Below are 15,626 nucleotides of genomic sequence, written 5' to 3'. Positions count from 1 at the left end.
CTACATGTGCTCAATGCAGCTTTAAGCTCGGCAATATTAAAAGGATGATTATATGGTTCATCCGGACGGCATTTACGATCAAGTGTCTTAAGTTCAGCTAATTGTTTATATTTGAGGAATGATATTGTGTAATGCGTGGAGCTTGATACACGTTCGAAGTGCTCACCCAGAGCGTTCGCCTGGTCCTCCAAGGTAGTCCCTTGGTCGTCCACTAAGGGCAGAGGGTGGATTTATTGGCCCTTTATCTTTCGTACGCCATTCCATACTTTGGACTCTTGGGTGTAGGAACTGATGCCCGAGAGAAACCTCTCCCAGCTAGCCCTTCTTGCCTGTCTCCGTGTGCGCCTTCCTTGTGACTTTGCGAGTTTAAATTCTATGAGGTTTTCTGCAGTCGGGGAGCGACGCAGCAAATCCCACGCTTTGTTGGTTTCTTTCGTGCCAGTCTGCACTGTTCATTCCACCAGGGTACCCGTCTTTTACAAAAGAGACCTTGTGTTTGGGGAATGAACTTTTTAGCAGGGTCGATTATAAAACAAGTAAAATATGCTACTGCATTGTCTATGTTAAAATCAGTGATAAGATCTCGTGATAAGTAAGTTGCTTCCTTAAAACCATTCCATTCGGCGGAGGCTAGATTCCACCGGGGTGCATGTAGGGGGCATTCATGTTGAGGCATTGAATTTAACATTACAGGGAAGTGGTCACTTCCATAGGGATTTTTTATTACATGCCATTGCAAGTCCGGAAAAGTTGAAGCCGAGCCAAGAGACAGGTCTATTGATGAATATGAATTATTATGAATATTATAATAAGTTGGCTCCTTCTTGTTGAAGAGGCATGCACCGGATTTCACAAGAAAATTTTCAATGAAACGACCTCTCGCGTCACATCGCGAGTCTCCCCACATGGTGCAGTGGGCATTAAAATCGCCTGCGAGTATGTAAGGGTCCGGAAGCTGGTCAATTAGGTTATAAAAATCACTTTTTTCCAGATGAAAATTAGGGGGTATGTATAAGCAACATACAGTGATCAATTTATTAAAAAGAATTGCTTGAATTGACACTGCCTCAAGGGGCGTCTGAAGGACGACATGGTGACAAGCTACTGACTTGTCTACAACTATTGCTACACCGCCAGACGAGGTATTCGCCTCGTTGCGGTCTTTACGGTAGATGGCGTACTGACAAAGAAAGTTTGTTTGTGTGCATTTAAGATGTGTCTCCTGAACACACAGCACCTTTGGGTTATGTTTGTGTAAGAGTTCTTTAACGTCATCGAGGTTGTGGATAAGACCTCTAACGTTCCAGTGTATTATTTGTGTAGCCATATTGTTCGTGTTTTTATGCTGTGTGTCAAGAGGAGTGAAGTTAAAGAAATGACTTACGGAGCCTTTTGAGGCCCCGTGATTATGGTACGGGTTTTGTCTTTTTTGGAGCTGTCGCGAGACTTCCGCCGCTCCCGAGGCGCTAGATGCGCCTTCTGGCTCGGGGTTGTGTCCATCGACTCTTGGGAGCCGCTGGACTTCCGCTCACACGAGCGGGGTGTTTTCACCGCAGGCCTTGCCTCGAAAAGCAGGGCCTTGGAGGCCACCAACCCAGAGGTCGATGGGCCCTCCTTCAGGGACGGCGCAGCAGCCCTGGCTGCTGACGCCAGGGGGGCTGGTGGCAAGGCCGCAACCACAGTCGTGGGCTGGGCCGGAGCCGGAGTCTGCTGCGACGTTGCCCCCTTGCGCGCCGCACCAGCATACCCTGAGGTATTAAAAAATGAAACACGTTTCCGCGCTTCTTGAAATGAAATGTTTTCTTTGATTTTCATTGTGATTATGTCTTTTTCTTTTTTCCATGTGGGGCAGGCTCGAGAGTATGCTGCGTGTCCACCGTCACAGTTGGGACAGTGGAGTGTGCCATTACAGTTGTTGGATTCGTGTTCGTGTTCGCCACACTTTGCACACGTAAGTCGGCCACGGCAGCTTTGCGAACCATGGCCATATCTCTGACACTTGAAGCATCTTCGGGGGTTTGGGATGTAAGGCCTGACTCTAATTTTGGTATATATCGTTTCTAGGGTTTCTGGTAGCACGCTCGATGCAAAGGTAAGGATCATATGCTTAGTTGGAATGTCTTGGTTGTCTCGTTTGATCTTTATTCTTTGCACTTGAATGACATTGTGTTCTTTCCAGCCCTCCAGGAGCTCTTCCTCGCTTAGGCTCAATAGATCTTCATCAGAGATGACTCCTTTGCATGTGTTCAATGATCGGTGGGGGGTAACGGTGACTGCTACATTATGGAATGCTAGGAGATTGGAGAGTTTGCCATGTTGTTGAGTGTCGCGGACCTCAAGAAGAAAGTCGTCACTGCTCATTTTCGTCACTTTGTAGCCAGCACCTAGTGTGTCGGTAAGGCGTTTAGCTACGATGAAAGGTGAGATAGTTCTGACTGTCTTTTCGGGATCTTGACTGTGTATTACATGAAAGCGGGGGAAGGTTACTTTGGGCTGGCTGAATAGCTGAAAGGTTTCTTCGGTGTGCCCTCTTTTTGAAAGAGGACGATCAGAAAGGGGCGGGGGGAATGACGTCTTAGCCATGCAGAATAATTTAATTTCGGCAGCTACGCCAGCCGCCCACCACCGAGCCCAGTAAGGGGACGCCACGAGTCCGGGAGGAAACGTACACGCCAGCTGTACGTAGCTACTATAACCAAATATAATATACCCAAGGTTAGATACGTACACCAGGTTAACCATTTGCCACCTTGAAATTCGGAAGTGAGAAGAAGTGATAAGAAGACAGGAAAGAAGAGACAGTGAGAGGGAAAGCAAAAGATTGAATATAGGGGCAGGAAAAGGCGACTACCGATTTCCTCCAGGTGGGTCAGTCTGGAGGTGCCGTCTATGTGAAGCAGAGGCCAAAGGGGTGTTTTGCCTCCTCCGGGGGACCTTGTAGGTCCAAACACCCAGCATCGGCTCAACCCCCAGCATCCTCCTTTCCCCAGACATGGCCAAGCCGCGCACGGCTACACGCGGGAGGGTCCAACCCTCGTGTGCTCGGGTACGTGGTGTCGCAACACACCTAACGACTGCTGACGCAGACGCCCCTGCGGAGGGGCGAACTTATTTAGACCTGGGACCTTGGGGGGGGGGAGTCGAACTCACAACTGTGCGAGTTAATTGGGGCGTATTAGGCCACAAGTAACGCCGGAAGAAATAAAGAAAGCCTTGGAAGCTATGCAAAGGGGGAAGGCAGCGGGGGAGGAGCAGGTAACAGCAGATTTGTTGAACGATGGTGAGCAGATTGTTCTAGAGAAACTGACCGCCCTGTATACGCAATGCCTCAGGACCTCGAGCATACCGGAATCTTGGAAGAACGTCAAAATAATCCTTATCCATAAAAAGGGGACGACAAACACTTGAAAAATTATAGACCGCTCAGCTTACTGTCCGTTGCCTACAACGTGTTTACTAAGGTAATCGCAAATAGAATCAGGAACACCTTAGACTTCTGTCAACCAAAGGAGCTGGCAGGATTTCGTAAAAGGTGATAGAGTAAATCAGGTGATAGAGAAATGTGCGGAATATAACCAACCCTTATGTATAGCTTTCATTGACTACGAGAAAGGGTTTGATTCAATCGAAACCTCAGCAGTCATGCAGGCATTACGGAATCAGGGTCTAATGAGCCGTATGTAAAAATACGAAAAGATATCTATAGTAGCTCCACAGCCACCTTATTCCTCCATAAAGAACGTAACAAAATCCAACTAAAGAAGGGCGTCAGGCAGCTAGATACGATCTCTCCAATGCTATTCACAGCGTATTTACCGGAGGTATTCAGGGGCCTGGATTGGGAAGAATTGGGGATAAGAGTTAATGGAGAATACCTTAGTAACTTACGATTCGCTGATGATATTGCCTTGCTTAGTAACTTAGGGGACCAATTGAAATGCATGCTCACTGACCTGGATAGGCAAAGCAGAAGGGTGGGTCTAAAAATTAATCTGCAGAAATGTAAAGTAATGTTTAACAGTCGCGGAAGAGAACAGCAGTTTACGATAGGTTGCGAGGCACTGGAAGTGCTAAGGGGCTACATCTATTGAAGGCAGGTTGTGACCGCGAATCGGGATCATGAGACTGAAATAATAATAATAAGATAGGCTGGGGTGCGCTTGGCAGCATTCTCAGATCATGAACAGCAAGTTGCCATTACCCCTCAAGAAAAAAGTGTATAACAGCTGTGTCTTACCAGTACTCACCTACGGCGCAGAAACCTGGAGGCTTACGAAAAGGGTTCTACTTAAATTGAGGACGACGCAACGAGCTATGGAAAGAAGAATGGTGGGTGTAGCGTTAAGGGATAAGAAGAGAGCAGATTGGGTGAGGGAACAAACGCGAGGTAATGATATCTTAGTCAAAATCAAGAAAAATAAATGGGCAGTGAGTGCTTAGCGCCTACTCACCTGCGCTGCGGGTCGGCCCGGCATAGCACTATCTTCCGGATCTGCCCACATATGGGAAGGGCTTTGTGCCTGCTTCACCTTGTCTGCAGGTTGGCCGGGCGGGTCATTATCTTCAGGATAAGCCCTGGTATGGGGAGTGCATAACGACTTCTTCACCTGTGCCATCGCTCGGGCAGGCATTGCGATATCTTCGGAATCGGTCTACCTAAGGGGAGTACTTTACGTCTACTTCATGTCCGCCGCAGGTCGGCCGGGCACTACACTATCTTCTAGTTCGGCATATGTATGGGTAGTTCTTAACACCTGCTTCACCTCCCCGGCTGGTCGTCCAGACATTTAGCTATCTTTTTTACCGGCCCACGCATGAGGAGTGCTTCGCGCCTACTCACCTTCGTCGTGGGTCGGCCCAGCACAGCACTATCTTCAGGATCGGCCCACTTATGGGAAGGGCTTTATGCTTGCTTCACCTCGGCCTTAGGTCGGCCGGGCGAGTCACTATCTTCAGGTTGAGCACTCATATGGCGAGTGCTTAACGCCTTCTTCACCTACACCATAGCTCGGGCAGGCATTGCGATAGCTTCTGGATCGGCCCATGCATGGGGAATGTTAACCCCTGCTTCACCTCCACCGCGGGTCATCCGGGCATTGCACTAACTTCTGGATGGACCTAATTAGGGGTAGTGCTTAACCCTGTTTCAGCTCCGCCATGTGTCGTTCTGGCCTTGGACTATCTTCTGGACCGGTACATGTATGGGGAGTGCTTAACGCCTGCTTCACCTCCGCCGCAGATGGGCCCGGCAGTGCGCTACCTACGGGATCGAGCCACTTATGGGTAGCGCTTAACGCCAACCTCACCTCCGTCGTGGGTCGGACGGCATCCTCAAATTTTCTGCATCAGCACGTGTATGGGGAGTACTTAACGCCTGGTTCACTTCCGCCGTAGGTCGGCCGGACATTGTACTATCCTTTAGTTATGCCCACGCATGGCGAGTGTTAACGCCTGCTTCATGCCCACGGCGGGTCGTCCGGGCATTGCTCTGTCTTCTTTATCAGCCCACCTATGGGGAGTACTTAACGCCTGCTTCCCCTCCACCGCGCGTCGTACCGTCATTGCACAACCTTCTGGATCGGCCCACGTATAGGGGGTGCTTAACGCATGCTTCAGCTTGGCGGCAGGTCGCCGGGCATTGAGCTATGTTGGGGGATCGGCCCACGTATGGGGAGCGCTTAATGCCTGCTTCACCTCCGCAGAAGGTTGGCACGGCATTTCAGTACCATCTGGGTCGGCTCACGTATGGGGAGTGCTTAACGCCTACTCACCTCCGCCGTGGGTCGGCCGGGCACTGAACTAACATCGGGATCGGCACGCGTATAGACAGTCCTTAACACCTGCTTCACTTCCGGCGTGAGTCGCCCCGGCATTGTACTATATTTGGTATCGGCCCACGTTTGGGGAGTTCTTAACGCTTGCTTCAGCTACGCCGCGGCTCGGCCTGGCATGGCACTATCTTCTGGATGGGCCTACGTATGGGGAGTGCACAACGCCCGCTTCACCTTCCCAGCGGGCGAGCCCGGCAGTGCACTATCTTCGGGATTGCCCCATGTATGGAGAGTGCTTAACGCCTGCATCACTTCAGGTGTGGGTCGGGACTGCACTGCACTATCTTCAGGATTGGCCCACATATACGGCAGCAGCGGGGGCTGTGAAGAGCACGCCTGAAACGGCTTTCGCGTCGCCGCAGATAAGCCCATCAAACAAGCCACAGCTGCTGCTTGCCGTGGATCCACGTGCCTTCGTTTGGGATGTGGCAACAGTATCTTCTGGAATCTCACCACTTTACAGCCACGAGGGGCCATCGAAGCCTACATAAACTGGACACCATCGTGCCCCGCACCACTTGGCAGCAGCGGGGGCGGCGAAGAGCACGCCTGTAACGTCATTTTCGTCGCCGCATGCTGGATATCACTCCCATTATTATTCTCCCACTCCCATTTTTTGTTTTGCTGCTTTCCCGCTGCCATAATTGTCCACTGTTCGTTTGGTACCCTGGCTATCTATGTCTACTCCTTTCGAACACTATATGAGGAAAGAAATGAAAGGATTCAAATCTAAAATTAAGCGTTATCTGAGGAAGGAGTTGAGAGAAGTCAAAGAAAGCCTTGAGTTCCTAAGTCTGAAATTTGAAGAAAGCAAAGTGAAAAGCGAGATGCGAAAGAAAGAGAACGAAGCTCTCAGAAAAGAGAATCTAACGCTGAAAGAAGAATGTGACAAGACTGTGAGAAAGCTTACAGATCATGAATGAAGAATCACAAATAGCAAGCAATACTATAGAAACCACAACGTGGAAATCAAGGAGATAGAGGAGGATAGGAATGAAAATCTGCATGAAATACTGAATCAAGTGGGTACAGCTCTGAATAAGCCAATAACCGTGACCGACATTGATGCTTGCCACTGGATGGAAACCAGGAATGATTGTTCGTGTTCAAACATAATACAGCAATTTAAGAGCCGCTCAAAGCGTGACGCCTTTCTGGTCAAAGCAAGGAAAACTAGGCTCTCAGCATATGACATCGGTCGTTCAACTAATAAGCCAGTATTGGTGAATGAGCATCTCTCCCCTACTCTCAAGAAGTTGCTTGGAATGACAATCAGTAAGAAAAAGCCATGCAAATGGAAATTCGTAAGGAGAAGGAATGAAAAAGATTTTGCTGAAAAGGATAAACAGTCCGCAGTAGTTCACGTAAGCACTGAAATTGACATTTTGAAAATAGTTTTAGTGAATGGCTTCAAGCCTTTGAACATCACTCCTACCCATAATGGCATTGCAACCCGAAGACGTTAACAGTCTTGTGGCTTCTCAAAACAATATTGGACTATCGTGCTTCCGTGTAAACATCAGATATCCCTACCATAAACATCATCACCATCATCATCAGCTTGGTTACGCTCGCTGCAGGGCAAAGGCCTCTCACATACTTCTGAAACTTCCTCCGTAATGTACTAATTGTGGCCATGTTGTCGCTGCTAACTTCTCAATCTCATCCGCCCACCTAACTTTCTCCTGTCCCCTGCTGCGCATCCCTTCCCTTGGAATCCAGTCCGTAACACTTAATGACCACCGGTTTATCTTCCCTCCTCAATACATGTCCTGCCAATGCCCATTTATTTTTTCAGAGTTCAACTAAGATATCATAAGCTCGCGTTTGTTCCCTAACCCAATCTGCTCTTTTTTTTATTCCTTAACGTCACGCCCATCATTCTTCTTTCCATAGCTCGTTGCGCCGTCCTCAATTTAAGTAGAACGCTTTTCGTAAGCCTCCAGGTTTCAGCCCCGTACGTGAGTACTGGTAAGACACAGCTGTTATACACTTCTCTTGAGATATAATGGCAACCTGAATTTCATGATCTGAGAGTGCCTGCCAAACGCTCCCCAGCCCATTCTTATTGTTCTGATTATTTCACTCTCATGATCTGTATCCGCGGTAACTACCTGCCGTAAGTAGATGTGTTCCCTTACCACTTCCAGTGCCTCGCTACATATTGTAAATTGCTGTTTTCTTCCGAGACTGCTAAACATTACTTTAGTTTTCGGCAGATTAATTTTTATATCCACTCTTCTGCTTTGCCTCTCCAGGTCAGTGAGCATGCATTGCAGTTGGTCCCCTGAGTTACTAAGCAAGCCAATATCATCAGCGAATCGCAAGTTACTTAGGTATTCTCCATTAACTCTCATCCCCAATTCTTTCCAATCTAGGTCTCTGAATACATCCTTTAAACAGGCTGTGAATAGCATTGGAGAGATCGTATCTCCCTGCCTGACACTTTTCTTTATTGGGATTTTGTTGCTTTCTTTATGGAGTACTACGGTGGTGGTGGAGCCGCTATAGATATCTTTCAGTATGTTTACATATGGCTCGTCTACACCCTGATTCCGTAGTGCCTCCATGACTGCTGAGGTTTCGATTGAATCAAACGCTTTCTTGTAATCAACGAAAGCTATATATAAGGGTTGGTTATATTACGCACATTTCTCTATCACCTGATCGATAGTTTGAATACGGTCTATTGTTGAGTAGCCTTTACGGAATCTCGCCTGGTCCTTTGTGTGACAGAAATCTAAGGTGTTCCTGATTTTATTTGCGATTACCTTAGTAAATACTTTGTAGGCAACGGACAGTAAGCTGATTGGTTTATGATTTTCAAGTCTTTGGCATCCCCTTCCTTATGGATTAGGATTATGTTAGCGTTCTTCCAAGATTCCGGTACGCTCGAAGTCATGAGGCATTGCGTATACAGGGTGGCCAGTTTTTCTAGAACAATCTGTCCGCCATCCTTCAACAAATATGCTGTTACCTGATCCCCCCCCCCAGCTGCCTTCCCCCCCTTGCATTGCTCCCAAGGCTTTCTTTACTTCTTCCGGCGTTACTTGTGAAATTTCAAATTCCTCTAGACTATTCTCTCTTCGATTATCGTCGTGGGTGCCACTGGTACTGTATAAATCTCATAGAACTCCTCAGCCACTTGAACTATCTTATCCAAATTAGTAATGATATCGCCGGCTTTGACTGTTAAAGCATACATCTGATTCTTGCCTATTCCTAGTTTCTTCTTCACTGCTTTTAGGCTTCGTCTGTTCCTGAGAACATGTTCAATTCTATCCATACTATAGTTCCTTATGTCAGTTGTCTTACGCTTGTTGATTAACTTGGAAAGTTCTGCCAGTTCTATTCTAGCTGCAGGATTAGAGGCTTTCATACATTGGCGTTTCTTGATCAAATCATTCGTCTCCTGCGATAGCTTACTAGCATCCTGTCTAACCGAGTTACCCCCGACTTCAATTGCACGCTCCTGAGTGGTGCACATAAACTTGTCGTTCATATCTTCAACACTAAGGTCCTCTTCCTGAGTTAAAGCCGAATACCTGTTCTGTAGCTTGATCTGGAATTCCTCTATTTTCTCTCTTACCGCTAACTCATTGATCGGCTTCTTATGTACCAGTTTCTTCCGTTCCCTCCTCAGGTCTAGGCTAATTCTAGTTCTTACCATCCTTTGGTCACTGCAGCGCACCTTGCTGAGCACGTCCACATCTTGTATGATGCCAGGGTTAGTGCAGAGTATAAGGTCAATTTCAGTTTTAGTGTCGCCATTCAGGCTCCTCCACGTCCACTTTCGGCTATACCGCTTGCGGAAGAAGGTATTCATTGTCCGCATATTATTCTGTTGTGCAAACACTGCTAATAACTCTCCCCTGCTATTCCTAGAGCTTATGCGATATTCCCCCACTGACTTGTCTCTGACCGAAACGTTGTTTAATTTGGACTGCGATGCCATAGTGATTGATAATTATCAGACTTTTCGTCTAAACCGCCAAGATAAACGTGGTAGGGGAGTGTTACTGGATATAGAAAAGTGCATTACTTGTGACCTGCTTTCTGAACTTTTATTTAGAACACATGATGCTGAGTGTTTTGATATTGCATCTCAGAAATATATTGTAGCTGTAAGTACCGTCCTCCAGATGAAATTGGGGATACATTTATTGTGTATTTGGAGGATTTATAGAACTATGCAAGTGAGAACGACCTGGTACTGCTACTGGGGGTGGTTTTAACATCGACATGCTGAAATACTCAAATGTTCAACACAAGTTACAGACATTGTTATCTTCATACTGTTCATATAACGTGATTAAAGATTTTACACGAGTGACAAAAAGACAACGAATGCATCAATTGACCTATTCATAACAAACCTACCAGAGCACAAAGTTATTGGTGGTGTATTGGCATCAAGCATTAGTGATCACTTACCTATTTGTTTGTTGGCAAAGTGCTTATTCGAGTCCGTGCGACACTTCCACAAACCAAGAAAATTCTAAATGTTTGCGAAAAAAGACACTGCAGAACTTTCACAATCACCTTGTAAAAATAAAATGGGATGCCGTATACATGTCTCACACCTCTCAGGATGCATATGACGAATTCTCGCGCCAATTTGTTGATGCATACTGGAAGTCATTTTCATATATCATACAAAAAAAATTAAAAAAAGCGCGCAAGCCTTGCATAAATAAGGAAGACCTTAAGATGATTAAAAAGAAAGATCAGCTTTTTAACAGGTTCCTCCAAACGCGCAACACTGATGACTGAGACATATTTCGGATACACAGATACAAAACTAATGCCTTATTAAGGAATACAAAGCGAAGCTATCTATATAGTGACTTTGATATCGGGAGAAAACAGAGATTGGACTTCATGTGGAGGAAAATTAATGAGCTACTAAATCGGGTACCAAAAAATGCAGAGGTTGGTTAATAACGCTGAACAATCAATTCAAACAAGGAGCTGAATTAGCGGAAGAATTTAATCACTGCTTCATAAATGTAATCACTAGCTCTCATTCTCCGTAGGCAGTAAATGGCATCTCGAGAAATTCTACAAGCACATATATGAATGTGTGAAATAAATAACGTGTACAAATCTCTTAAGAACAGCTTAAGGTGCGATATAGACCACATTCTAATCAAGCCAGTAAAGTATGTTCTTGACATCATACTGACACAGCTCATGCGTATTTATAATCTAGCTCTTTCAACAGGTGTTTTTCCAAAGAAAATGGAAATATCAAAAGGTATTACGATATTCAAGGGCGAAGAAAAAAACAAATCAAATTACAGGCCGATATCCATACTGCCCGTGTTCTCCAAAGGTTTAGAAAAAATAACGTACGCTAGAATAATTGGATTTGTCAAGAAATACAACTTGATTAGCCCACATAATTCGGATTCTGAAAAAGCAGGTCTACAGAACTTGCCCTTATCATGCAAAAAGAAATCATTCTAAAAGCCTTCGGTGAAAAACCCCTGATAGCTGGTTATATATATACTTCTCAAAGGCGTTCAACCATCTAAACAACTTAACACTAACTAAAATACTTGAATTATACGGAATAAGAAGCACACTGCTCGCGCTCATAACAACCTACCTGCAACATAGAATGGAATGCGTTGGCATTCAAGGAAATTTATGTCTGTGCAAAGCAGTTACCTCAGGTGTTGCCCAAGGGAGCATACTTGGACAGGTTCTATTTTATTTCTATATAAATGACATTACACAAGGTAACCACGGCGCAGAGTATATAACTTCTGCAGATGATACAACAATTTTTTTTCGCAGTGATCATTACGAAACTCTCCAAAGTAATATTAATGAATCTATTCGCGATTTACACGAGAGGAGAATAATTGGCTTGAAATTAACATAGATAAAACAAAAGCTATTATCTTCACACCTCGACATTCCCCTGTAGCACCCACTGTGAATCTAATCTTAGGGAATTTACGTATAGAAATGTTGACTCGAAAAAGTCACTTGGTGTAGTTTTCCAAAAACATACGTCTTCCGACATCCACGTTAACCACGTTGCTACGCGGATTGCAAAGGCAGTAGGAATTCTGGCGAAATTCAAGTTCCGCTTATCAGCAGCTGTCAAACGTCATAAATATAACGCACTATTTTTTCACATTTAAGTTATCGCTGTCTAGTATGGGGCACAACCACGTTAACGAACATCAACCGGCTGCTTATATTACAAAATAAAGCACTTCGTCACATTGCATGCATTGAAAAAACTGCGCACACAAAACCTCCATTTATAAAATACAATCTTGTAACTGTGCATAACTTGTACCCTTTAAATCTAGCCAGTAACTATAAATACGACTAAGACGGACTTCTGCGTACACTTTCAGAGTTGACACCACTCACAAGCTATTATAATTCACGTAGTGATGATATCTGGAAAATGCCCTTTACACACCTTATGTTAACAAAACAAATGCTTCGTCACACGCTTCCATAGATGTTAAACGAATTTCATCAATACGGAATGAAATTAGAAACAACTGGGAACCGTGATACCAAGGCATTTTTCGTTGCTAAAGATTGACCCATTTCTTTTGTGTGAAAGATAAAGATTATGTATAATTTTATTACAGATTTCCGAATTATTTTGTGCAGTATTACAATTGTATGAAGCATCGATGAATTTATTGTCATCAATGCCTTGGAGAATTTTCATTGTTCAACGTGTACACACATTTTGTATTTCCAGACTCTACCTGTATGCCATGTAAACGGCGGCTGGAAGCTTCGCAAATGGATCGAGCCCACCTTCACCACAATAAACAGATTTGTGAATGGAACTAAGTTATTTGATTGATTGATTGCTTAAAGCCTGCTTCAGCTCCGCCGCGGTTCGCCCCGGCATAGCAGTATCTACCGGAGTGACCCATTTAGCGGTAGTGCTTAACCATGTTCGCCTACGCCGTGGGTCGGCTCGGCATTGCACTATCTTTTGGATCGCGCCAGTTATGAGGAGTGCTCAACGCCTGCTTCGCCTTTGCTACAGGTTAGCCCGACATTGCACCATCTTCTCGATCGCCCGATATATGGGGAGTGCTTAACAGCACTTCACCTCCGCCGGGGGTTAGCCCGAAATCGTACTATATTCATTATCGGCCAGCGTATGGGGAATGCGTAACGCCTGCTTCACCTCCGCCACGGCTTGGGCCGGCATTGCACTATGTTCTTGAGCGGCCCAGGTATGGGGAGTGCTTATCGTCTGCTTCAGCTCCGGCATGAGTCAGCCCGGCCTTGCACTATCTTCTAGTCCAGTACATGTATGGGAATTCCTTAACTCCTTCACCTCCGCCGCGGGTCGGCCCAACATTCCACTATCTTCTGCATCGCCACATGTATGGGGAGGGCTTAACGCCTACTTCAACTTGGCTGCAGATCGGACCGGCATTGCACTTTGTTCTGGATTGGTCCACGCATAGGGAGTGCTTAACGCCTCTTTCACCTCTGCTGCGGGTCGGCCCGGCATTGCACCATCTTCGGTATCTGCCGACGTATGGATACTGCTTAAGGCCTGTTTCACCTGCGCAGCTGGTCGGCCTAGCATTCCACTATGTTCTGGATCAGCCAACGTGTGGGGAGTGCTTAACACCTACTCACCTCCGGCGCAGGTAGGCCCGGCATTGCACTATCTTAAGAATTGGCCCACGTATTGGGAGTGCTTAACCCCTGATTCAGCTCCGCAGCAGGTCGGCCCACCATTACGCTACTTTCTGGATCGACTCGCATGGGTAGTGCCTAATCCAAGCTTCACCTCCGTCGTGGGTCGGCCGGCATCGATAAATTTTCTAGATCGGCACATGTATGGGGAGTGCTTAACACCAGCTTCACCTCCACCGCAGGTCGGCCAAACATTGCACTATCTTCTACATCTGCCCACGCTAGGGGAGTGCTAACGTGTGCTTCACCTCCACCGCAGGTCGTCCGGGCAATGCGCTATCTTCTTTATCGGCCCACGTATGCGGAGCGCTTAACGCCTTCTTAAACTACGCCATGGGTCGGGCACGCATTGCAATAGCTTCGGGATTGGCTCACGCATGGGGAGTGCTTAATGCCTGCTTCACCTGCGCAGCAGGACGGCCTGGTATGGCACTACCGTCTGGATCTTCCGAAGCATAGGGAGTGCTTAACGCTTGATTCACCTCCACAATGGGTCAGCCTGGCGATGCACTATCTTCTGGATCGGCCCAGGTATGGCGAGTGCTTAACGCCTGCTTCAACTACGCCTTGAGTCGGCGCGGCATTGAACTATCTTTTTGATTGGCCCACCTAAGGGGAGTGCTTAACGTCTACTTCATCTCCGCCGCAGGTCGGTCCGACATTGCACAATCATCTGGATCGGGCTGTGCATAGGGAGTCTTAACGCCTGCTTCACCTCCACCGCGGGTAGGCCGGGCATTGCACATTCTTCGGGATCGGCCCACGTATGGGGAGTGCCCAACGCCAGCTTCACCTTGGTGGTGGGCCAGCCGGGGATGGCACTAACTTCGGGACCGCCCCGTGTATGGGGAGTGCTTAACGCCTGCACAGCTTCAGCTGCGGGTCGGCACTGCATTGCGCAATCTTCGGGATCGAGCCGCATATACGGTGTGCTTGAAGCCTGCTTCTGCTCCCCGGCGGGTCGGCCCGGCATCGCACTATCTTCCGGATCGGCCCATGTAGCAGAGTGTTTATGCCTTCTTCACCTCCGGCATGGGTCGGTCCGGCATTGCACTATCTTTCGGATCGGCCCACATATGAGGAGTGATTAACGCTGCTTCATCTCCGCTGCGGGTCGGCCCGGCATTGCACTATCTTTTGGATCGGCAATTTGTATGGGAAATGCTTAACGCCTGCTTCACCTCCGCCGCAGATCAGCCGGTCATTGCATTACCCTTAGGATCGGCCGATATATGGGAAGGGCTTTATATGGGAAGGGCGATATATGGGAAGGACCTCGGCTGAAGATCGGCCGGACGGGTCACTATCTTCGAGATCACCTATGGGGAGTGCTTAACGCCTGCTTCACAGGTAGACCCGGTATTGCCCTACCTTCTGGATCGGCCCAGGTATAGGGAGTGCGCAACTCGTTCTTCACCTCCGCCACAGGTCGGCCGCCCATTGCACTATTGCCTGTATCGGCCCACGCAGCGTGAGTGTTACCGCCTGCTTCACCTCCACCGCGCGTCGTCTGGGCACTGCGCTATTTTCTTTCCTTGCCCTCGTATGGGGAGTGCTTAATGCCTTCTTCACCTCCTTCATGTGTCGATGTGGCATTGCACCACCTTCTGGATCGACCCACGTATGGGGATTATTAAAGCCTGCTTCACCTCCTCTGATACTCGGCCTGGCATTGCACTAACTTCTAGATCGACCCCTCTAAGGCTAGTGCTTACCCGGGTTCACCTCCGCTACGGCTTGGCCCGACATTGGACTATCGTCTGGATAGGCCAACGCAGTAGGAGTGCTTAACATCACTTCAACTCCACCGGAGGTCGACCCGACCTTGCACTATATTCTGTATCGGCCAGATTATGGGTAGCGACTAACGCTGTTTCACCTCCGCCGATGCTCGGCCTGGCACTTCACTAACTTTTGGATCGACCCCTTTAGGGGTAGTGCTTACCCGAATTCACCTCCGCTACGGGTTGGCCCGGCATTGCAATATCTTCTCGATAGGCCCACGCAGTAGGAGTGCTTAACACCACTTCACCTACACCAGCGGTCGGCCGGACAACGTATTGGCCAGATAATGGGGAGCGCCTAACGCCT

The 15,626-nt window shown here is 47.4% G+C and overlaps 1 protein-coding gene across 1 annotated transcript; it reads left to right on the top strand.

The window, feature by feature from the left end:
- Positions 1-954: 954 nt before the first annotated feature.
- Positions 955-12,678, top strand: LOC129385985 (uncharacterized). Its single transcript, XM_055073155.2, has 3 exons — positions 955-1,753; positions 1,853-1,951; positions 12,571-12,678. Exons 1-3 carry the CDS (start codon positions 1,409-1,411, stop codon positions 12,676-12,678), a joined length of 552 nt encoding a protein of 183 aa, XP_054929130.1. The 5' UTR covers positions 955-1,408.
- The last annotated feature ends 2,948 nt before the right edge of the window (positions 12,679-15,626 follow it).

Source organism: Dermacentor andersoni, chromosome 7 (genome assembly GCF_023375885.2).
Source record: "Dermacentor andersoni chromosome 7, qqDerAnde1_hic_scaffold, whole genome shotgun sequence".
Taxonomy (NCBI): Eukaryota; Metazoa; Arthropoda; class Arachnida; order Ixodida; family Ixodidae; genus Dermacentor; species Dermacentor andersoni.
The sequence above is the reverse complement of the archived record's forward strand: the minus strand, read 5'-3'. Positions and strand labels throughout refer to the sequence as shown.